The 24,832-nt window shown below is 34.7% G+C and overlaps 1 protein-coding gene across 2 annotated transcripts in view; it reads right to left on the bottom strand.

The window, feature by feature from the left end:
- Window positions 1-201: 201 nt before the first annotated feature.
- Window positions 202-24,832, bottom strand: part of NETO1 (neuropilin and tolloid like 1) — an 86,420-nt gene continuing 61,789 nt past the window's right edge. The window contains exons 8-11 of one of the 2 annotated variants that reach the window (XM_080580588.1): window positions 20,025-20,138; window positions 17,135-17,693; window positions 15,929-16,003; window positions 202-14,658 (exon numbers count right to left, since the gene is read on the bottom strand). In XM_080580588.1, the coding sequence (XP_080436714.1) occupies window positions 15,943-16,003; window positions 17,135-17,693; window positions 20,025-20,138 (734 nt within the window). In that variant the 3' untranslated portion in view covers window positions 202-14,658; window positions 15,929-15,942. The remainder of the gene's footprint in view (window positions 14,659-15,928; window positions 16,004-17,134; window positions 17,694-20,024; window positions 20,139-24,832) is intronic. The other variant, XM_080580589.1, reaches the window with a different exon arrangement.

Raw genomic sequence — 24,832 nt, 5'->3', positions numbered from 1 at the left:
ATGAGAAAACACCAAGAATAAGTGAAGCTAAATAAATATATGTTGTTCTGAACATATATGCTTCAGAAACACAGTGTAGGCTCTGATTTGATCAATGAATAAATGCAACACTATGGTTTTGGAGAGATCAACATAGTTCCTGACTATACAGGAGAAGCTAAAAGGTTATATATAATGCAGTTAAATATATAAAGGTTTTAGTTTTATTTTTTTTTTTTTAAGCTAACAGACAAGGCATGGCACAAAGATTCTCAAAGTGTTTTCTCAGTTTGCACAACAAAGCACAATAAGTTCATAATGAAAAATGACAGAAAGTTATTAACATTACAAACAGTAATAACACCCCTAAGTTCTTTGAACTTGCCAATATAAATTTTGAAATAAGGTTAGATTAGTATAAGCTTTGACAGTAAATGAATTGAATTACTACAGTGTCAATAAATCAGATAAAAATATATATATGTGATCAGTTTTATATAAAATAAAAATCTGAAACAAATATATTTTGTGCTTTTCTTATTTAAAATTTAAATTTCTAATAAACCATTGGGCAAATCAGACATTCCAAAAGAACCCAGTGTTATCCATTGTTAGCCTTTCATAAAATTGCCATTAGCAACACTTATTATTTTACCTTGTTTATTTATATTGACAACAATGGCTCAAAAAAAATAATATATATATATATATCATCCAGGCTGTTGTGCACTATATAATAAAGATCTTTCTAAAGATATATTTTATCTCAAAAAAAAAAAAAAAGAAAGTAAGTTAACCATAAATTACCATAAATTCAACAGGCTTTACTATTAACAGATCAACATATTCAGTGATCAATGAATGGAAAAACAAAGCAAGTGACATAATGGTCCTCCCACTAAGCTAGTGGAATAGATTAATTAAGCTAAGTTTTGAGCTGAAAAAAAAAATAAAAAATTTGCTTTGCATTAATGTAGATAAACATTTCTACGTCAGATATTTTATCAGATGCATTTCTGTAACACTGTTTGACCACTTAGATTTAACTTTAAACAACTCAATAACCTGTTGATAATATTTATACTAATTAATTTCAGATATAAAAAAATGAGGTCTTAAATCTCTTCATCAAAATATACCAGTTTTCCAGATAAGTATATTAATTTTGCTTAAATATAATCACAAACTTGCTAATCCAAGAACTCTTATGAAGGTCGGGAAAAAATCATATTTGGATCCATAGTATGAATCATGTCAGACAACAAAACGCCTGAATATTATAATTATGAATGTTATTGGATGTTCTGGATTTCTCTCTTTCTTGTTGAAAAAAAAAAAAAAAAAACCTGCCGATTTTGCTGTAAAATAAAGGTATGTAAAACTTAAAAATCTTGTGTTTTTTTTTGGCAAAGTAAAATTTGCCTTTCTCTAGAGCTCCCGGTGATGGACCACTGGCACAGGTTGCCCAGTGAGGTTATGGAGTCTCCCTCCATGGTTATCTTCTAAAGCTACTTGGACATGGTCCTGGGCAACCTGCTCCAGGTGGCCCTGCCAGGGGTGTGGACTGGATGACCTCCAGAGGTCCCTTCTTACCTCAGGCATTCTGTGAGAATGATGAAATTCACCACTTCAACTTACTAACACAAAAGCTAACCCAAGTTGAAAGTTCACTGAACAAATGAAGTACAAGCTCCTTTTATTTTTTTTCTTCCCTTCATTCTTGTGTAAAGTAATGTCTAGTCAATCCTATTTCATTCAAACCATAGTCTGAAATTTAGTGGAAAAAGTGAAAGCCTCCCACCACCTGGATCTGCTGAAAAAAAAAAAAAAAAAAAAAAAAAGAAAGATTGTGCATTTTACATGCTGTTGTCTGAAGCCAATATAGATAAAAGATTTTTTCACATCTATTTGAACAAAAGCCATTAATTTGCTTTGATGTGTTTTTCAAATTATCTGAGAATATCCATTTATGACTTTTCAGATTAAAAGTGTGGCTATCATCAGTAAGATTATCAGATATCAAGGCTTTTCAAGCAAGTTTTAGCAACTGCTTGCCTGAGGCATATATAGCTTGGCTACTAAAATTAGCCTGGGTTATTAGATTATAAATAATGTGTTGATCTATAGCCCCCATTTTATTTAACTAAATAAATGTTAAATTCCTTCACTTAGAATCTTGTAGTGACACTATCCAAAATTCAAATTGTGGAAATTGTCCAAGATGTACAATGTACAGAAAACATCCCCCATTGGTTTTTCAGATAGACAAAGTATTAGTCCAGCACTGCTAGAGAGGATTTCACAGCACAATTCTGCTTTGAAAAAAATTCTTCCTTGTCTACTTCTTACAGCAAGGAACTTAAAGCACACAGGACGCTTAAACAACCTCATCAGAGGAAAAGTTCATGTCATGAAGACATCCATTGTACTGTTTAAGCTTGTTTTAAAATCAAAAATTAGGCAGAGACATTTGTATATTAAATATATATATATTTTAGTAGTTCTGTCTTTCAATGTACGTCAGAAATAGAAATTTCCGGTAAGTTTGTAACGTTCCCTGGAGACCTAAAGAAATCAATAAACAAGGCCGGAATGAATTCACAGTCAGTTTTTTCATTGAAAAACCTTGTAAATAACCAACAGTTTCATTCTTACGAGGAATAGGGCTTGCTATCACACAACTAAAACCTTAGACTGTAAAAATCAGCTTTTTAAAGCAGAAGAAGCTACATTTTATGCCATTAGAAATCCCTTGTTACTTTTGTAAATCAGTAGATTGGGTTTTACTTTCTCCTTCTCTATCTCTTCTATTCCTCTTCAGTTACTAAATGAAAGTAAAAATGCAATTTTTCATTATTTTCAAGCGCCATACCAAAGTCTTCAGCTGTCATCTTGCATGTACCAATATGTTGTGTGCACTTACACAGAAGAGAGACAAATACTGATCTTTTTGGCCTTGAACAAAGCCTAAGTAATTGTAGTGTAAAATCTTCACATAGATCAAAGTTATGATTTTCATATATGTACCTGAAATGAAGGCAATACACATGAATTCATGTATTAGCCATGCAATAGTACTGGTACTTACACAGCAACCGAACAAGTACATGGTCACTAAAACAAATCAAAGTGAACATCATACCAAATCATTGCCTTTCTCTTTCTTTTTTTTTTTTTTCAGATTTTTTTTTTCTCAATGTTTTCAAAAGTATTGCTTGGTCCACATCTCCTCCTTCACTCTCTTATCTGAATCCATAGTCCCTGTCATCACATGCTTTTCACTTGTATCGTCAGCCACAGCAAACACTGCCACAAATTGCATCAAAAGGCAATATTTTTAGTTGACAATGATATAAAATTATAAGCACTGATCTCACAGGTTTATAAAGAAGAATGAATGGATAAGAATGCAATGAGACTTCAGAAATAAAGTTGAGTATCGGTAATATTAATTTTGTTTCCACAATGGAAAATAGAATAGGCTTCTATTTCCTCCTATTTCCTCTGGAAAGGCTTGATGATACACATGATTTTTATTAACCAAATGGTTTTTTTTTTTTTTTTTTTTTTTTTTTAGGAGAAGAGGAGAGAGAATGCATGCTTACTCTCATATCTCCATTATTTTCCCCGTTCATCCTCATGCAAACACATTTGGTAGATTAGGTTTCCACTAGAAAAGTCATGTTCATAATTGTGTTTTTCTGTCTTTAGAAAACCATCAAAACTGAAGCATATTCTGAAAAGTTTAAAAATAAAATAACTCTTTACCTACAAACAAAGGAACTCTTAATTAAAACTTAATGAAGGACAGAAAAAGCAATAACATAATACCAAGGGAGAGGTAGAAGAGAAGGAAGCGTTCACCCTGAGATAACCAATTAAAATATTGAGTATCTGCAACAAATAAGAAACTGTGTGTTATGATTCTGATTCTAACCTTATTAAAGTCCATGGCAAAAAGCCCAGTGAGTTCAGTGGGGCCAAGATGAAGTTCTAATTGAATGAATAAATGACTTCAGATAAAATAAGTTACTTTCTTTCCTTCACATTCCTATTCTAGCAGAAAGAAACAACAAAGATTTATTGAAATCTGTCAAAGAGGCAGGTAATTGAGTTTATTTTGATCTGGATCAAAGGAAATAAGTTCTTATAAGGAGAGTAATTTTGAGTATGAATTCGTTGAATTAATAGAGTTAGACATTCAGCTTTCCATTTGAAATTTACAACTATATTGATGTGTCTAAAACCTGCCCTGAACTGAAACCTGAACTGTCTAAACACCTTACTGAGAAGGAAATTCTATTTTAACACAACAACTGTTGAACCTTTCTCAGAAAAATATGCAGAACTAGTTGACAAAAAGCGGTTCATCCTTTTGTGCTTACAGTCCTCTCTACCAGTCTTGCTTTAAATTCACAAAAGAAGGAGCTACTCAAAAAATCTTCACTCCTCTTTCCTGAATGCAAAAGGACTTAGCTGTTAGTGATGAAAGGCCCGTAATAATAAGCCAGAGAAAGACGTTCTTTGCCCTCTCCAAACAACACCACCTCAGGGTCTCCTTCCTCCAGTTGCCACTAGTTGCTGCCACCTCTTTGACCCTGGTCATCTGTGAGAGTGACTGATCTGGGGGAAGGCTATCTAAGGCCACCTAATTATGTTGGGGAATTTTCTGTAGGGATTTTCTTCCAGGGCTCAGAAGCAGGAGATTTCAAATTCAATGCAGTAGCAGAACTGAAACTTGGAAAGATGGATGCAATATCAGAGTTCCCCTTTAACTGGAAGGTTTCAGATATTGTTACACAAAGCTGCCAATTCAAGCAATTCAAGCAACAGGAGTAATGAATTATCCTAAAACTAATTGCCTGCAAATGCAGCTCTAGCTGTTCTTACATAGTTCTTTGTCAAATTACTGTTATGAGAGTTATTCTTCTTTCTGTTTAAAAACAACCATTCATTAGAACAAGAGGGAAAATGAAGGTAGAGGAGTAGGGAAGAGTATAAATCCTTAGCCCAGTGGTTAGAGGCCATTTTATTTCTCATGGGAAACTAAGGTTCAAACCTCATGGATCAGTTTAAGGAGAGACCAATTCTACTTGTGAAAACTAATGCAGACAACAACTTGCTAACAAAAGAGAAGAATAAGAGAGAGAGATTGAATCTGCATCTCGTATTCTCTTTGATGTCAGCAAGAGAAGTACTTTTACAGATGAGGGTCTTTCTTTACAGCGCTTTGGTTTCAAACATACATTGAGATTAAAGATTACAACAGACATGTAGGAACTTTTCAGAGAAGGCCATTTGTACCCATCATTCCTTTTGGTTCTGCTCAACTTATCCTGGTGAGTGTTCAACCCATTAAAGCTCTTCTTGAAGTAAGATTCAGTTTCAAGATATTACATATCCTTGACTAGCAGCTTACAACATTCATTAAGAGTAATTGAAAGGTATAAAAAATTATAGCAAAATACAAATAAAATATTTTAGTCATGATCTGGTAGAACAGATGTTTTCTAAGCATCATGACATTTTAACTACATATTCTTCTCTCCTCCCTTTCCCCCCCACCTCCCCAGTAAAACATTACAAGCAACTTCAGCAAGTGAACTAATAAATCTTTTAAATTCATGTTCATTATTATAGGAAATGAAATACATTTTGTAATGCCAAGTATGAAATGTTCTGGAAATGGATGAGAGGTTTTCTTTGTATTTCTCAGTCTAACTTCTACGTGCAATACCAGTACAAATACTTACAGCATTAACTTGGGAACATTTGCCATTTTCAGCAATCTGATGACTGCTTACTGCTCTCTGGGGACACACAAACCCTTGTGTTCATTCTGAAGTATCCACGTTCCTGTGAAGTATGCATACTAAATGATGGAAAGCATGCTATATTAAAAAACTGATTGCATATGTCAGCGTATGCACCACATTTTACAAATTAGTCTGTGTTAAACTCTTCTTCATGCATGATTTAAGGGGAGATTCATGACCTTTGTTCAAACTCAAGCTTCTTGCAAATTTTTTATCTGGAGTTTCTTTTCTGTAGAAAACAGCAAAGGCAAAATGCTGTAATATTCTGATAAAATGTTTATTGGACTTTCGAATTTCAAAAACCTTCAATAAGGTTGGGGGAGGCTTGTGTAAGCATCAGAATTATATGTAATTATCAAAAGCCTGTATCAGCACAGAATTTTCTCCTAACAGCACATTACCCAAGCAGCAGATATAGAGATAAGCAATCCTATTATCATGAAAGAAAAAATCTGGATTAAGTTTTTGTTCTCCCTTTCTCCTTCACAATGCCTCTAATCATTTGAGACATCAGCATATGAAAAAGGACAAATTCAAGCTCTTCAAAAATAACTCTGCACTAACTTTTCACTTAAAGGTCCATTTCAAGGTTGTATGGATTGGATCCTTGTAAGTGACTTTCTTTTACATCATTGCATTTTTCTCCATCAGACAATGTATTATGACTACAGTACTGGCTAGATGCCATATCTATGCAACGTTTTGCAAAGCACAACAGGAATTCCATAGCATAGATCCTGTTTCTAAAGGACTTATAAAATATGTAGAGTAGAAAGTGTCTGAGTTTTCTGACTACTTAGGAATGTAGAGGTTTCATAATTCTTAGAACTATATGAAATAAACATAAATAAAAAGTTGTCAGCCAATGTCTTGTCCAAGTGTAAAACCAAAACAAATAAACTTAGATGATTTGCAAACTCTCCAACAGAAACAGAAGTGGTCCCATTCCACAGCATGTTGTACATTAATTGTATGCATAAGTGTACAATAATTATTTTACTTACCACTGCTGGATTTTTCAGTGTTTTTTCTTAGCAGCCACTTTGCTTTCCACTTTCTGCTGTATCTATTTTGCAAATGAAGATAACTAGGATAACTAGTTTTAATGTGGAAGTAATAAAACTATAGCATAAACCTAGGTGTCTGGAACTTTAGTTTCTTTTTTCCCCTAATATTGGGAGGATCCACATGGAGGATCCAAGTACTCAGGTCATTCTTCACATTAAGAAAATATTTTAGCAATCTTCAGATGCAAAGTTTATTCTTCTGTCTTTTGACCCGGCTGATACTCATCATTAACAAGTCAGCCCCAAATGGTATAGCAGTTCCTGATTGGCTTGGAGAGCCTTAAAATCCCAGGAAAAATAAAAATAATAATAAAAATATCTTCAGAGTTTCATGCTCAAACTAAGTGTCCTTTGAATCATGGCATTCAACAAGAAATACTTCAGATATGAATATGTCTCAAAAATGCTGAAGACCAAGACAGGGTGATAGAATGTGTTTTAAATTTATTTTTTTAAATATTTTAATAATATTTAATTAAAATAAATAATAAATAACAAATAATATATGAATAAACAATAATTTATTTTAAATTTAATTAGTTATTTCTACTTTGCTAAAATATAGAGGCAGATACAGATGATATGGATGTGTATATGGTTAAGGCTTGACTGAAATAAGTTCTCCATCACCCACTAACTTCTGTTGTTATCATCATAGCTGGAGGTAGAATTGAAAGTGCCACCAAAGTCAGCAATAGGTCTGTCACAAAGACAAAGAACATCACCTCTGTATCATTAGCCAATTTAGTGTCATCAGCAACAAAGGGCTGTGAGCCCACTGTCACAGACTGGATGACAAGATTTGATTCAGGAGCCGACCAAGAGCCTCAGTAAGCAAAGAGTTTTGTTAGTGGCTTCATTGTATACTACGTTCTTAGTATGTAGCAGCTTTAAACCATAAGGCTTACAGTAAAACTAAAAACAAAGGGAGGTGTCAAGTTTTACAGTATTTCAGGGTAGTATTTAATAGGTTTGAAGTCACACACCATACTTCTCAACAGTCTTTTTTACCATGTTTTTCTTCTCTTGCTTCTTAAAGATTGATTTTATACTTCTTATTTAGATATTTAGTTCATCACGGTGTGCCAACTATGCAGACAAGAGCCCATGCAAATTCTGTTTGACTAATTCTGAGAGGCAGAAGAACCACTCATTTTCTCAAAACATTAAAAAAGTTCCTGAATGTTTTTTTTTCCTTTCTCCATGTACTCCAAACAGATGTGTGTTTAAAACTTTATGCTATATGAAGTTTATGTCCCTGTAGAGATTTCTATAAAAGTTTATGCTCATTGAGCTTTCTGTCTTTTGATCAAAGCCAGTTGAATAATAAAAACTGAGAGAAGTAAAATCATGCAGAGCTTCCAGAGTACTTTCCTGTTTCTGTTTTTATGCATCTTGGATCTAATCATTTCCCAGCAGCACATTAAGCGATTCAGCTAAACTCTAATGACATCTGATAGCACTTTTTTAAAAAGCTGTGTATTACCTTGTATCACAATGTAGTTTTATGTTTTTGTGTGGTTTTTTTTTGGTTGATTTTTGTTTTATTTTTCTTTTGAGTCACCAAATTGACATAAACATGTCTATATTAGGAAAGGAAGAGGAGGACTAAAACTAAGAATCCTAGCTGAATTTAGGGAGAAAAATCACACATCTTAAAACACTTATGATGTCCCATCATTTTTGCTCCCTTCTGATAAGAACTAAAAGTTCTTGAAATTAATGTCACTTCTCTTTTTCAGTCACCAAAATGGTGATGATATTACCAATGGAGATGCTATAGTTGCATTATTTGTGAAAGTATTTATTATTAATAGCTATCTCAAAATATTCAATATTTGCCTAGGCTGGTGAAGACTTTCCATCAACACACTAAAACTTGACAAGATCCATTATGTTACTAAAGTTACTCTCAGATGATGACACAAGTCTCTGGGCCTCAGTCATGAAACTTAATAAAGAAACAATACCTTACACTTTTGCCTGAAGGAGGAATTTCTTCAAGCTTGGTCTAAGCAGGTGCCAGATACATTTAGAATATCAAACAAAACCTCCCCAAGTGCATTTTCTATACCAAAATATCCAGTAAAATGTGGGAGTGAAAAAATTGGAAAGGCATTTACTTTTCTACCTTACAGGGGTTAGTTAGCATAAAGCATTACGTTTTCTTTGAACCACTGATTTGTTAAACAAAGAGAAAGAGCAGCTCACCTGTATGTTCACTGACTTTGAAAAGTCCTTTAACACTAAGGAAAGAATCATGGAATGAAGCTCTCCTTCCCCAATGTAAATTGCATTCTGTTCTTCACTAAAGGTACTGAAAAATATTCACTTCCAACAAACTGCTTTTTCCTAATTAAAATTTTCACTGAAGAGAGAAAAATAGGATCAAGAGGGATGATGTGAATAGGTCATGAATCAGAGCCTGCAGCTCTATTAGAAAAATCTCAGATGCAAGGTGTCTTCCTTTACTGATGCATTTGTTGCAGCTGAATGGTTCATTTAACCTGTATTGAGGATCTGTGCAAAAACTCCAAATATTTTTGTTTTACAATAGCTTCAGCAAGCACCATTGTTGTCTTTCATATATGAATACAGTTAAATGCCAAATGACCACTTTCCAGTGAAGCCACCATTTCAAAAATAGTTGATTGTGTTTACTGTGTCTCTCATTGAAGCTGAGGAGGATGGACTGAAGAAAGGTAAGCTTAAAAGGATTAAATAAGTAGATATTGCTGAGCTATCTGCTGCATGTGGCATCACAAGAATGCCCCTATACTCCCATTAAATCCTTGTCTGCCTACACTTGTATAAGCAGCTGCTAAGTCCTTTCCAGAGCACTGCACAGAGTCGGTACTCACAGTTGTGATGTCCTGCTGCCTGGGATAAAGCAGGATTTCACAGCAGTCTTCCATTATCTGACAATGAAGAGATGCAATGTTTATGCATGGTGTTGGTCAGGCCTGTTACTTTGATAATGAAATCTGAGCAATGTTGTTGCTTCCATTTTTTTATCATGAGCATTTGGATTGTCTGTACTCTTAGCTGCAGTTTGTATAGGGTTTCCCTTTCTCCTATGGTGACACAGAGATTGCAGATCAGCATGATTCTTTCCTGGGAAAGCAGCTCCTGTTTCTCCTGGTAAATGATGTTCTTACCTTGTTGCTGCTAGCTCTGCCATACCACTGACAGGTGTTTTCAGGGCTTTGCAGCAAAAATGTGTTTTATTAGACATGTAAAAGAAGCTAGGATGGTGATTTATGTTGTGTTGAGGGACATAGGATAAAACATAAAAGTACCTGAAGCAAAATGTTGTTTAGCAATAGTGCAGGTATCACTGGGAGAAGGGAATAGATGGAGGTGAGTTTCTCTTTGCAGCATACTGATGTATGGCTATAGCAGGAGCAAGCATGCCAGCCCAGAGGTAGGCAGCCCAGACAACACTGAGGCCCAGTCATTAAGATACAAATCCAATATCCTTAATAAGCCTTTACTCAAGATCTTCCCAATACATCTTTATGGCTTTTGTTGTGCTGTATAAATTAAAGGTAATTATGATATGCTGTGATCATGTCTTCACTTTGCTGTTTATGGACAAGAGAAGGTTAAGATTGCTTTGAATGATAGATGGGGAAGAGCCAGGTGAATGAAAGGGTATGATAAGGTTAAGGAGCTGATAGGATTTCAGCATTTTCAATGAATTTGATGGAGAGAGTGGAACAAAACTAAATTCACTGTGGACAAAAATGAAATGTGAAAGTGGGAATGACATAAAATCATCATGAAAGAGTAAAGAGAGATGATGCTGAAGTAATGATAAGGAAGAGGAGCAGAGCCATGAGTCCAGGACTTCACATCAAATGTCGAGTCAGGAGTGAGGAGGTAAGAGACTCCAAGTTCAGATACAAACTTCCATGTTTAATAGTTCTGAATGATGCACTTTTCCTTGTTTATATCAAAAGAGTCTTTGGCCATATTCCCTTAACTAGAATATCTCTCTGTGTTATCAGGGAGAGTCCACATAAAGAAAGCAGAAGACAAGAAAATACAAAAGACCAACTTGTTGTCTGCAGTATAGTGTTTCCATAAAACAGAGGTAATGCGGTTATCTTGGAGTCGGACATGGGTATTTTTTATATGGTAGCTAAATGATTTATCTGTCCTACACGTGTCCATAAATTTGTGAATGGATGTGAGAAAAAATCCTTCTTACTATTCTAATTATATTCCTTTCTTTGTTACTTTTCTTTCTTTTCTTTGCCTCTGCCTTATTTTGGTGCTAGCAGGAAACCTTTCCCATTGGTTACATCCTTGCTGGGTCTGAGAGAATATCTCCAGTAGAAAAATGGAGAAAAATAGAAGAATATGGTACTAACATTTCTCAGATCCATGTAGTCTTTTTTTTTTTTTTTTCCAAGCTGTTTTTAGTATCACGTAAAAATTGAAAAGGTATAATTACAGGAAAAGGAATTCCTGTAATTTTTAAATGATGTTGGAAAGAAGACTTCACAAACAGAAAGACCTTACTCTCTGGATGGAGAAAAATGGGTGAGACTGGTTGTTCAGACTATCATCTAAAAAGAAAAGTAAATACATAAAACTATGGCTCTAGAGGAAAAAAAAAAAAAAAAAAAACTGTGAGCAATATGGCAATGCATCACGGTGGCAAAAACTCATCTTTAAAAAATATGTAAGGAGTAAACATGCTGTGAACATGGCTGTACATCACACACATTGCACCCACTAATCAAACCAAAACAGTCTAATAACTACTAGTCTTACTTTTAGCTTAAAACAAACATAAGGTAAAATGCATGAAGCTAACATGCCCAACTCATCTAATTCACAGCTATTTACTAAATTAATATACAAAATACATGTAACTGTGTTAATTCAATAAGCCAAACCTTTTTTTACCATTTTTTTCCCAATGAATGGAAAAGGTATAATAGAACAAGTAAAAATTCCCTCGTAGTGTGTTCAAATTGCAATTGTGAGCACCCCTTTTATTTGAAACTGAAAAACTTGTTTGAATTGCTTTCTGTTTTTTAAAAAGTGGCTTCATGATAATAAAAAATACTCATAGGAAAGGCAAACTTTTTACTTTCAATGACACCCCCTTTTATTTTAATATTATGAGTTTTATAGATTACATTAAGATATCTTACTGTTGTGTGATACTGAGCAAAATTTGTCTTTACTGTTTGTTATAGACTAGATTATTATTTACACTGACTATATGCAGAATATAATTTCTCAAAATTAAATCTTTCTATTTTATAATTTTAATTTGGCTTGAATTAATAATTGTTTATTTCTTTAAAAATTAATTTTATAATTTGACCCTCTTTCCCCAGTATAAACATATTTTGTCATTAATAATGACAGTTTTGTGTAAGGGTACCTAGCTCTTATTTATTAAGGAGTTTCCAAGATCAACTAAGCAAGTAAGCATTCCATCTTTGTTTGAACTGTTATATTTACATAGGTTTTAATGTTTTCCTCTTATTTTCCCTGATACAATTATTTTTTTTGTTTAAGAAAGTAAGGATGTGCATGTTACATAAGTACTAATACCCATGCCTTCTCCAGTTCTCTGTCAACACTTCACTAAAAAACAAAAAGCAAACAAACAAACAAAAAAAGCACATAAAATGGATTTTCTTGTCTACATGATTAGTAAAGACCAGGCTAGCTGTACATTTCACTGGGATTTAGGCACTTAAATATGTAGCAGCTTTAAAATTTAGCAGCTTTAGCATTTTTCTAGGTGACCAATGTAATTAGCTCAAAGCTAAATTCACATATTTAAATTTCTCCTTATATGTTTATTTATACACTATCTTATTAGCAAATATTTATAAATATACATAAATGTGTATATAATGTATATACATTTGTTTTCAGCAAGTCTTTCCTACTTTCTTGGTTTTATAATGGATGCATGGTTGCATCCATTTTAAGCATGGATTTGAGAAAAAAAAAAATCTTAACATACTATATTTAAGAAATGATCATGAAATAGGAGTTGGAAAGATTAGGAAAAAAAATTATAAATTACATGAAGTTGGAAATGGATCTGTACATCTGGACATAGTACTGGAGGTACATCTGGAGTTCTAGAGTACATCTGGAAATGTATTATTATCACATGCAAAAAATCCATGTAATTGAGAGATGGCTCAATGACTTTCAATGACTGTAGAGGAGGGAGGACTGTTTTCAGATTATATGTGAAAACTAATCAAGTTAAAATCCTGTTATGTAAAATTTATTGTATCATGTACAAAAAAGGAGGCAAAATACCTGAACTCCTCCTTACTCTTACGTAATTCCTAAATTACTTTTGTAGAAAATGTTTTGTAGAAATTAGATTTTCTGTGTTTGTAATTATGTAAAGCATGTACTTTCTCTGTATATATAAATAACTGATATAGATAACCTTTCGATATCTTTTTTTTTTTTTTTTTTTTTTTTTAATGTCAGCATTCCAGGGTTTCTCTTTTCCCACCTTTTTATATTTTTGGGATATCCATGAAATTATTTCTACTTTTTCAGTAAAACTAGCAACACTTATCAGTAATACTGGGAAAAAAAAAAAAAAGCAAAAAAAAAAAGCTAAAACGAACACAAATGACACAATATGTTTAAGAAAGGATTGGGATTTGTTCTGAGACAGAATTTACAAGGTAACAGTTTAAATAGATGATCATCCTATGACTTCACGCATGGTTATTGAGTTATCAAACAAAGGGTTTTTTTTATTTGTTTGTTTGTTTTTCAAATTTACATAATTGTGGCTTTTCGGCCTACACTATTTTTGTACTAAATTAACCTCTTGTATTTGATTTCAGTGTTGGTTACTAATGTTTATGGCTTGAATTATGAATGGCATTTTATCTTGCATGAGGAACTGATGTTTATATGCATCTCTAAAACTGAAGTCCTTCCGTAATATTTGCATAACTGATAAAAATCAGCTTTTATGCTGCACTGAAACAAACTTCCTAATAACTGCCATAAAAATACAGAGTGCAGAATTGGAAACAAATGTTATCACAAGCCTTTTCATTGAAATTAAGCAATCATCTTTATGTAATACAAATTCAACTACATCTCAAGAAATTAATGTCTTTCCTTTCTCAATAAGTAAGGGGTGTGAGACAGCTGATTCTCTGATGTGTCTGACTTTCCAGTTCCTACAGGTTAAACTCATTAATTCTACAAAATCTGTAAATTTAGTAAAAGAAAACATTGACATTAAACTCAAGGTAAGAAATTATTATACATTGCTTTATGTATCTTTATATAAAAAGTTACAAGTAGCAAGCATATGACACAGAAACAGAACAGCAACAATTGTGAATGCATGCTTTTTTACAATGTGTCTAATAAGGGGATTTTTGCCAACTCAAATATTCAGTAACATACATGCAAATTATTTTCTCAGTGTCAAATTCAGTCATATTGCTAGATGCTTATCCAACAAACATTTCTATTGAAGTGATTATGAATGGCTAAATACCTGATTTCAATAAATTGTTCCTGAAATTGGGAATTTAACTTGCAATGAAAAGAAAAGAGAAATAGAAAAAGAGAAATGGCTGATAAGCATAATAATGAAAGTCTTATTGCCTTCTAGTAGTTTTACTCAACACTGCTGAATTTTGTCATGATATGAGAATAGGTGGTCAGAGAGTCCATAAAACCTCTAGCTGGTGGTTCCAAGGTCGATAGTTTCACATTTCATTGTAGCATGTTCAAAATCACCCAGGAGTGCACTATTCTCAAGCAGTCTATATAATGAAAACAATGTACATACAACAAAAGTTCAATGTAATCTTCTTCCACATATCACACAACAAACAAGTAGATAAACTTAAAACATATCAACTAAAATAAAACTAAGAAAAAAGAAAAAGGGGGGAAAAAAAAAGTAGGGACAGTCTCAGTCAGGAGTTAATTCCTTCAAGTTTGCAGTAAACCTGGTAATGTATTTAAAAACTAAGGAGCACTTGGTGGCCAGCAAGCAAATTACAAAATAAACATATTATTGTGCAGTGGGAATCCCTTTCAAAAGAAGTATGAAATGTCTGTAATTTTTAAGTTTGGATAAAGGCAGTGAAATGAAATTTGAAACACGTCCACTCTTTCTTCCTGATAGCTGAAATAGTTCACTATAGATTTTTCCATTCACAGTTCCCTTGATTGTATAAATAGTGTTTCTGTGAAAGCAAAACAAAGTTAAAATATGTTCTCCCTGTGAAGAAAAATTGAGACAAATATTTACCTAAACTATCTAGAAGCGATAAAAGCTTTAATAGAATCTCTCCCATTAAAAAATTGCTATATACATATGCATGTGTAAACATGTATATACATATATATGCTTATATATGTATATAAGGAAATTGACAGACTAGTAGCTATTTATAACTTCAATATAAAAATATGAGATTATGTTTATTAAGTGTTGATAACAAATTATACAAAAAGAAAAGCCTAGGAAAAGACTCAAAAACAACAACAACAACAACAAAAAAACATTAACATTAGTGCTACAGAATCTCTAAATTTATCTGTTCTCCTATATACTCTTCCTATACTCCTATATACTTCACAAGGTTGAATGAGTAAAACAAACTGAAAACAAGTTGTTCCATATCTTCATGGCTTGGGTTAGATTGCCAAATTTTACGGTTTCTCATGCTGGGACTCTAAATTTTATTTTCATAAAATAAAAATCAATAAAACTCTAGAGCCATGCAAAGCATCTGTCTTTATGATATGTTGAGAATCCAGATAATATTTGGCTGGGGGATTATATTTAACTGATTCTACACTCAAGAGTAAGAATTTAATTAGGATAGGAATTTGATTTTGAGTAGTTTACAGTGCTGAAGCGGTCATCTGTCTGATTTTCAATCTTCTCATTATTAAAACCTGTCTCTCTCCATGCAAGAACAAGGTGGTGTATAGCTTGAGGACTAACAGACATTTTAACAACATAACAAATAAATGGAATGGAACAGATGGTTCATTTGTTGTATAGGTATGTTTACTTACCTCAAGTTTGTCTCCTAGACCCTAGTTGTGTTGTACTCAGACTCATGTTTGCTTAGAGACCCAATGAGGCAGAACCTGGAATGTTATGGCTATTTCATTCAAAATAATAATGTTTGCGTAGAAAAAAAGAAATATATGCATATAGATACTTAATAAACTGCACACATTGATAATCGGATCAATATTCACGAAGAAATTTACATTGGCATGCAGTTAGGTTAAAATAGTCAAATAACTTGTTTTTAAGAGATAGAAGTGCCTTAATGCGCAAAGAAAATATGGAGAGCATGTAAACAGTCACAAGAAGTGCATAAATAATGCATGCAAGAGAAAACACAAATATATATAAAAAGTTTGTTTGCTTTTCCAAATAAATGGTTCATATCTCTTTCTCCTTTTCTTTTTCTTTTACTTTTAATCATTCATATTTACAGTCATTCAGAGTGTAATATACAGTAGAAATAGCTCTTTTATTAAAAATATCATACTCAACTTTTTCATTGATTAGAAAGATTCCTTTTAACTATATTCTTCTACGTAAATATAGGAGCATTCTCTATTTACTATTCTGTCTCATATTGCAATTAATATATATTTATATATATAAACATGCTGTGATGAATAATGGAACAAATACATGAATGTTTTGCAAATATTTTCATTTGTTGTATAAAAGATAATGTTTCATGGGAAAAGGGTTTTCCTTACCCCAGGTTAGTGATTCTCATTATTGTGTCATACATCAAAATGGGTAGATGTGTTTTTTATAGTTACTGATGTATTGATTTTGAAATGTTAGACCAACAGTGGATGATATTCAAGGCCACCTCAGTTTCAAGGAAACTACATGCATGTGGCTCTGTCAAAAACTAGACTTACACAAAATCTTCTTTGTTTTTTTAAAAAATGTACTTGTCCTCTGTTGACCAGTGCATGAATGCATGTGGGCATGTATATAAAATAGTAAAAGAAAAAGAAAGATCACATAGAAAGGTAAAACAGATACAGAAGCTTCCAGGAAACTGGAGCAGAGATGAGAGAGAGAGACAGAGAAAGATAATATAATGGTATGTGCTATCAAGAAACAGAAATTTAAACAATAAACGGAGAGGAAAGAAAATATGTCTTTACTGAATAAAGAGTGAATATGTTTGGGCAATCAGGTCCTTACACAATAGTCTTCATCAAAAATCTATGGATACTGACCGCTGAACAGCTTTATCATGTCTGGACAGCCTGTGGCTTGTGGTTGGTACCTCTTCAATTTCATCTATCTCACACGCATCTGCAGCATCTTGTGAGTAGCTATGCTTCATGACAAGGATATTTCTCCTGTTCATGGGCTGAATGAGTGGTTTTACAGGTTGGGGTTGTATTTCTGTCAAGACAGAAGCATCTCTTGTGCTGAGGTTACTACGGCTGCCCTTAGTGCTAGACACTTGTGATCCACAGTGATGGTCATGAATGCATTTTGAAGATGATCTCCGCAGTTTATGATAATTTTCAAAGTCATCTGCAACTTCAGCAAGGTCAGCTGTAGTCCCTGTCCCTCTGAGGGTGCATAACTCGTAATGAGGAGGCTCAAACACCTCCTGGAACACCGTTTGATCAAAGTCTGTTTTCCTTTGGACAAATTTTTTACGAGGCTGCTTGATTTGTACTATCACAGAGATAACAATGAGGATGATAACAATGCAAGATGTCACCCCAATTATGGTCCCACTGGTATTGGTAAGTTGGTCCAATAGGTTAGCTTTTCTTTTTTCTGTTTAAAAAAAATAAAAAATAAAAATAAAGAAGAAAAAAGGCACAAAATTAGTTGCAGTTCAACAATAACAGCCATGAGGGGTTCACAAATTACTGCAAAGCCATGCCTAGTCTATGTCTGACTTGAATTAATCAGTCTTACCGGGGAAAGAAAAAAGAAATCAAGTATTCATGAAAACCAAATAAACAACACATGACTCCACTTAGTGGCTTGGTTAGTGCTTTTTTTTCAAGCTCTTTTAACTAGATGAAACAACTATTTATGTGGTTTTGTTGTTCTTATTTCATATATAAAAAGCAAACATCATAATAAACAGATGGATATAGTATCACAGTCTTTTCACCTGTTAAAGCCCCTAAGATTTCTGCAGGAGCTTCTTTCGTTATTTACTGTCTTCTCTAGTAAATATATGCTGCTAGAACATTAGGATAAATGAAACAACAAGCCTTTACATGTTTTAAAAATAAATTCTTCTTTGCATTGGGAACTTTTTTGAACTCCTACAATTTATGAGCTGAATGGGACTGTTGACTGTACTCAACGAAATGCTAAAACTAAATTGAATAAAATAGAAAAGTTATTCAGAAAGGAAAGGAGTTTTCAGAAAGAAAAAAAAAGTGCAAGTTGTTTATTTTTTTCATAACCTATTAATTACCAGAAATTTTTATAACATGCTCAATAATCCAAAAGCTGATCAGACCTACTATCCTTTACTCAGAGGCTGCTAGGAAGTTGGCCAGCAAATTCAGTATTGAGAATGAAGGAAAATAAAAAGTATGCAGTAAAATAATATGAAGTTTCACTCTCCTGTTCTGCATATTTCTCCATGATTTGCTTTCAGATGGCTGCAAACAGATAAAACAGTGACTGAGCCAAGCTGAAAGCATTCGCATCAGTCTCTTACAGGCATCTCAAGACTTGACATCTCTGATTAAGTTTTAACACCCAGTTTAGTGTAATTTTTCCTGGCAACCTAAAACATACCAAAGGACTTGAGGAAAAAAAAAAAAAAAAAAAAAAAGCCTTTGAAATGAAAGTCATTGACACCAAAATAACATTCACCTTTTTATAATCTTCTAGATACCAACAATGAACTTTTCAGCACTCCCTATTTCCTACTCTTGTAGACTCATTTGGGGTTTCTCTGACTGACACAGACTCTGCAGAAGGAGCTAATTTAGAAAAAGCAACACGGCAACAAACAGCTTTTTTTTTTTTTTTTTTTTCTCCCTGTAACCAGCAAACCTTATTTTTCTAGTCTGAAATACAAGACAGGGTAAATGCACATGAGCCAATAGAAAGACACTCAGCAAATAAAAGATGAAAATAATTTTGGAAATTAGAGAGGGGAAGGTTTTTTTTTTCTTCTGTGCTAAAGAAACAGCGAACATATAATTCTTTCCCATGTTTAGTTCATTTGAACTATTGAATTGAACTATTTGAATATTATTTCACATCACAGTTTTGTTGTGTTCATTTGAAATATGACTTCATTTATGTTTTACCCTACTGCATTGCTTGTCAAGATTTGACAGGCTTCAGCAGACTTATGGGCTGACTTCTAATCCTCATTCTGAATATTTTCTTGATTGGTTCCTAAATTTGGCATTACCCATGTTTTCAGGAACAAATCTGTTGTAACAGAGGAGGAAAAAAAAATAATAAAAAAAGCAAACTGTCTCTCTAGCCTGTAATGAAAGTTAGTTAAGCTTTTTCCTCTGAAGACAGCAAATATGCTGATGATTTTTAATTTTATTTTATTTTTTAAATACAGAGTAATATTTAGAAACCATCGTCAACACCTGGTAGGGAACATCAGTCCCTACCTATGAAACAGACATTATGCCTAATTTCATGTGATGTCCTTGCACTTCATTTTCACCGAAGGACTATATACGGATTTGGCTGCTTTTTTCTACAATGTTAGTTCTACTTCACCTGGGATTTTTAGCCCACCTGGGCTATTATGGACATGGCATGCAGCTAAAAGACACCTGTTATGCATATGCTACTTCACTACAAAGGTAACTATGGCAAAGGAACTAAAGCATTACTTTTAATTGCATTGTAGATTGTACAGAAACAAAGTGATCAGAAAGCCTGCCAAAAAGCTATAACCACCACAAATCAACACCAAGCAAAACAATTGTAAACATTGAAAGAAAAATCTATCTGTATTTTACCCTCTCCATTTTCTCTCTTGCTTGATGCATGCTGACCCTGAATTATTCCTCCTGAGCCCTCTGACAGATATTAACAAGAAACTAAGAATAATATGTTGTATCTCATGCAGTCTGATGAGTTGACAGTTTCAGTCCTACACATTACCTTTGCAGTGGTTTTCATCCCAAGGATACACACAATTCTGGAGTCCATTGCAGACCAATGTATTATTAATACACATATTACTGTGGCAAAAGAATGTGTTGGCTTCACAAGGGGCTAAAAACAAAGAGAAAAAGCTGATATTAAATAGTAAGTCATTCAATTTTCCACAACAGACACATCAAGGAAGAATTGTGTAATCTGTACTAGAGGAAAACTCTACAGCAGAGGTTCCTTGTTTATTTCAATATCTGACATATTTAATATCTGACATGCACCATCAAAGGCACTTAAGTCACACACTTATTATTCTTTCAAAAGATATTTTCACTTTTGTCTAAGTGCATTGACTATGGACTTCTTTCCCATAGTTTGCTTCTAATGGCTGCAGTGTGTCTAATGGCTCCAGTCATACAAAAGACTAGAGTAAAAAAGTATCCTTTTGATTACATGGGGAGATTAAAAACAGAAATAGTCATCAATGTCCCAGGAGCCCATGATCTAGAAGAATCATGCAGGATTAAAGCTACAGGATGAAGTCTTTACTGAAGGACATAAACCTTTACCATGATGGCATTTTGGAGGTCATCAGCAGGAATTGTACCTGCTGCTAAACTCAAGTGCTAGAGATCCTTAGGTGTTGAGGTTTGGGTTGTACTCCAAAATTCTGTGCAGTAAAGGTAATTTACTCCTCATATTTTGTTCATTAAAAACAAACCAGAAGCTCTTCCTCAATATAAGAAAAAAAAAAAAAAAAAAAAAAAAACAAAACAAACCAAACCAAAAAAAACTATACATTTTATCAGTGTGAAATCAGCAAAAAATGAACTTATTTTTCCTTTTTTTTTCTTTTTTTTCTTTTAGCTCAACTGAAAACCGATACTATAACTATTTCCTTTCCTAAGGGAAAGTTAAAAAATAACCTAAGACCCTTACTAATCAGAAAGGAGTTATGATGCTCACATTGTTCAATTTTGGTACTTAGAATTTGATGCTTCATGGCAATTTTTCTCTTCTGCAATTTTAAAAGCAGTTCCTATGACAACATATATCCTTAGCACAGACACTGGCTCAGAGCAGAGGACTGCTTCAGTGGTTTGCTAACTAAGGACAATACAAAGGATTTAGATTGCAGAATTTAATGACTCCATATATCATGTCAAGAAATCCACTTTTCAATAACTGCTTAAGTTCAGATATCCATAACTGACTATAATGGCTTCTTCAGATCAGTTATAGTCTGTTAAAGAAATGATAAACGCCATCAAAACTTGTCCCTAGAAACACTGCCATCCAATCAGATATAATAGTATACATATATACTAAAATAGTATGCACAAAAGTTTGCAATTTCAAATAGCATATATTTTCAAATTTACTCACCCATCACTTTTACGCACTTCACCAGAACCCTAGGATTGTCAGGAGCTTAAACAGTTATTGGTCTAATATATAAATAACACATTTTTAAAATGCAGATACTTACGCAAAAAAAAAAAAAAAAGAAAGTACATATTTTATTTTTAGGAGGGTTTTCTACTGGCTTTATGTGTTTGTGAACTGTAAGACATAACAGCTCTTTTGTCTCCATCATTTACATTGCTTTCTAAGAGAAGCAGCTAACATGAAAATGTATATTAAAATATCCCTTAGTCACAATAGCTACAGTCCCACAATAGAAGATCTAATGTAATGCTTAGAGCTTTGTATGCTCCTTCTGCTTGAGTTTCAGTGTGAGTTTTGTGGTTACACAGTACCTGGCCTCAGGTACTCCCTGACCTGGGGGGGAGATTTGGGTGCAATGCTGTACTGCGTTTACGTGGCAAGATTTTGGTATCAGGGGGCTGCAGGGGTGGTCTCTGTGAGAAGAGCCCAGCAGCTACCCCATGTCAGATCAGATCCAGTTTCAGCCAGCTCCAAAGGGACCCGCCACCGCCAAGAGCCGAGCCAATAAGCGATATTGTTTGCACCTCTGTGAGAGCTAATTTAAGAAAGGGAAAAAAAAACTACTGCACCACAGCACCTGGGAGAGCGTGAGTGAGAACCCAAGGCCAGCACAGCAGGAGGGCAGGAGGTGCTCCAGGCACAGAGCAGAAGCTCTCCTGCAGCCTGTGGCGACACCCCTGGTGGAACAGGCTGTCCCACTGCAGCCTGTGGGTCCCACATGGAGCAGATCTCCACACTGCAGCCCCTGGAGGAGCCCCCGGTGGAGCAGGTGGATGTGGCCTGGAGGAGGCTGCGGCCCATGGAGAGCCCCCGCAGGAGCAGGCCCCGGGCTGGAGCTGCAGCCCGTGGAGAGGAGCCCACGCAGGAGCAGGGGGTCTGGGGGGAGCTGCCACCCATGGGGACCTGCTGGAGCAGTTTGCTCCTAATGAATGGACCCTGTGGTACAGACCCACATTGAAAAAGTTCTTGAAAAGCGGCTGCATGTGGGAAGCCCACATAGGATCCGTTCGGGAAGGATGGTGTCCTGTGGAGGGACCCCATGTGGAGCAGGGGCAGAGAGTGACCGTGAAAGAGCAGCAGAGAGAAAGCATTAGGGGCTGACTGCAGCCCCCATTCCCCTGCACTGCTAAGGTGGAGAACGTAGAAGAGGGTGGATGGGGGAAAGGTGTTTTTAGTTTGCTTTTAGTTTCTCACTGCTCTAGCTTGTTAGTAATAGGTAATAAATTACATTAATCTCCCTATGCTGAGTCTATTTTGCCCATGATGGTAATTGTTGAGTGATCTTGCTGCCCTTTTCTCAACCCTTGAGCCCCTTCCATTTTATTTTCTCTCCCTTGCCCTTTGAGGAGTGAGAGAGCTGTTCTGGTGGAGCTCCGCTGCCCAGCTGAGTAAACCCACCACAATTGCTAAACCAATGCTGAAGACAAACTGGCCAAATTGTTTCTGTCCCAGTTAGCACTGTTCAGTTATTGCAAACCTCTGTACACCATCCCTCCATCCTGCAGAGACCCTGATCAGGTGCTAAGTTTGTTACAAGAAATATTTTACTTAAAAATAGATAGAAAGAGCAGATCAGCATACATATATGTATTAGAAACAGTGGGTGCTTTGGGACAGTCCTTATCTGTTGCTGCCATTTAGGGATAGAGTCACATCATGGTATAGAGGACCTTCCAGAGGCACTATCATCCTTTCACACATAAACCATAAGACCCTTTTCTGGGCAAGGTAGTAATCTTTTGGCAGTCTTACTGCTTGCTCTAAAAAAAAATAAAAAAAAAAAAAAATCAGAGAGGGAGATAAGGGAAACCTAAAAATACCTAGCCACCAATCAAAATATATGAGAATACATAAGAAGAGCCCAAGAAAAGACCCAAAGGACAAGTGTGAACAGCACAAGGAGGGCTAGGGGTGGTGGGGGAAAGTGCAGCATTAGGAAAGTTTATGCTAATAAAGACATAAAGAAAACAAACAAACAAAACATAGACTGTCATGAAAAGCATTAGAAGTGAAGTGGTGAGGAAAAAGTGCTGTCTCAGCGGGCAGAACCTTTTAAATGCATATGACTTCCCTTCCCACTTTAAACCCAAGCTGATCTAATCCTGAATGTGACAACAAAGAAAGGAATAATAGTGGGAAAACAGCCCCCCAGAAGAATAGAGGACAATTTAGGGGAATGAAGGACAGTTGTGTGGGCAGAAATGTGGGCATCTAGAAGCATACACTTGTTAAATAGAAAAGGAAGACCTGGAGGGAGGAAGTAAGGGAAGAGAAAGGAAAAGGAAGAATGAGAGAACTATGCAAGACAGCAAAATAAATGAAATATTAGGCATTCTGCACTGAAATGAATGACAAGATACTGTATCAAGTGAGAATATTAGGAAATGTTTCAGGAACAAGAGAGAAAAAATAAGAGCAATTAATTCTTTTTTTTTTTTTTCTTTCAGATTTTAGAAGACAGAATACTTATGCAAAGTGATGTCAGGGAGATCTGAAAACAACAGATGAGGAAACAAGGAAGAAAAAAGAGCTTCTGCTTCCCTAAATCGTGTTGTTGAACTACGGAGGAAAGAAATGCTATGTGAATAAATGTCGTGACTAGATGGATAGACAGCAAAGAAATTTCAAAACAAGTACAGAAGTCTTAGCATTGGAGAAACCCAAGTGCGGCAGATTTCTAAATCTAAAGATAAACAGTACAGTTCTGTTTATGTTTTTAAAATTAGAATAGTCAAATCCTCTCTGTGGTCCCTTGAGCCTAGAGTGATTAAGCTGGACAAGAAATCAATATTTTTTCCCCACTCTAATGAGGCTTTTTTGTTAGAATGAATGAAAACATCAAGGGAAGCTGAAAACTTGTCAGTCCCAATTTTCATTGAAGGAATTAGCTTTTTTTATTTTATTGTATTGCTCTTGAAGAGGCACAGTAAAGGGATCTTAGGGTGCAGTACCAAAGATATTCTAGCAACAGCAGAAAGATACATGAACTGGTAGTGAACAGGATTCTTCTGCAGCAAGGTGGAGCTGGTCCTAACACTTGCCTGAGGCTGTTACAGAACCCTACGTGGGAGTGGAATCAAGCAGACAAAGCATGTGGCTCCAACACTGGACAGCTTAACCTAACCTTTGAACATCTGTGGTGTTGCCTCAATACGTAAAAAATTTAAAAATGAAGAAAGGGTGTGAATGTTTTCACAAAAGGAATTTACTGCTATCATTAGCTTCAATTAGATAAAATAAGGCAAACTTCTCCACCAAGCAGAAGTCCTGATCTATCAGTATGCAATCTTCACTATGACTATCTAAATGTCCTTGTGACATTTAGTGAGCAGTGGAAATGAACAGAACTCTGCCTTGGGTTGTGT

The sequence above is a fragment of the Anser brachyrhynchus genome, assembly GCF_964034855.1.
Source record: "Anser brachyrhynchus genome assembly, chromosome: 2".
NCBI lineage: Eukaryota > Metazoa > Chordata > Aves > Anseriformes > Anatidae > Anser > Anser brachyrhynchus.
This window is presented reverse-complemented; position numbering and strand designations above follow the sequence as displayed.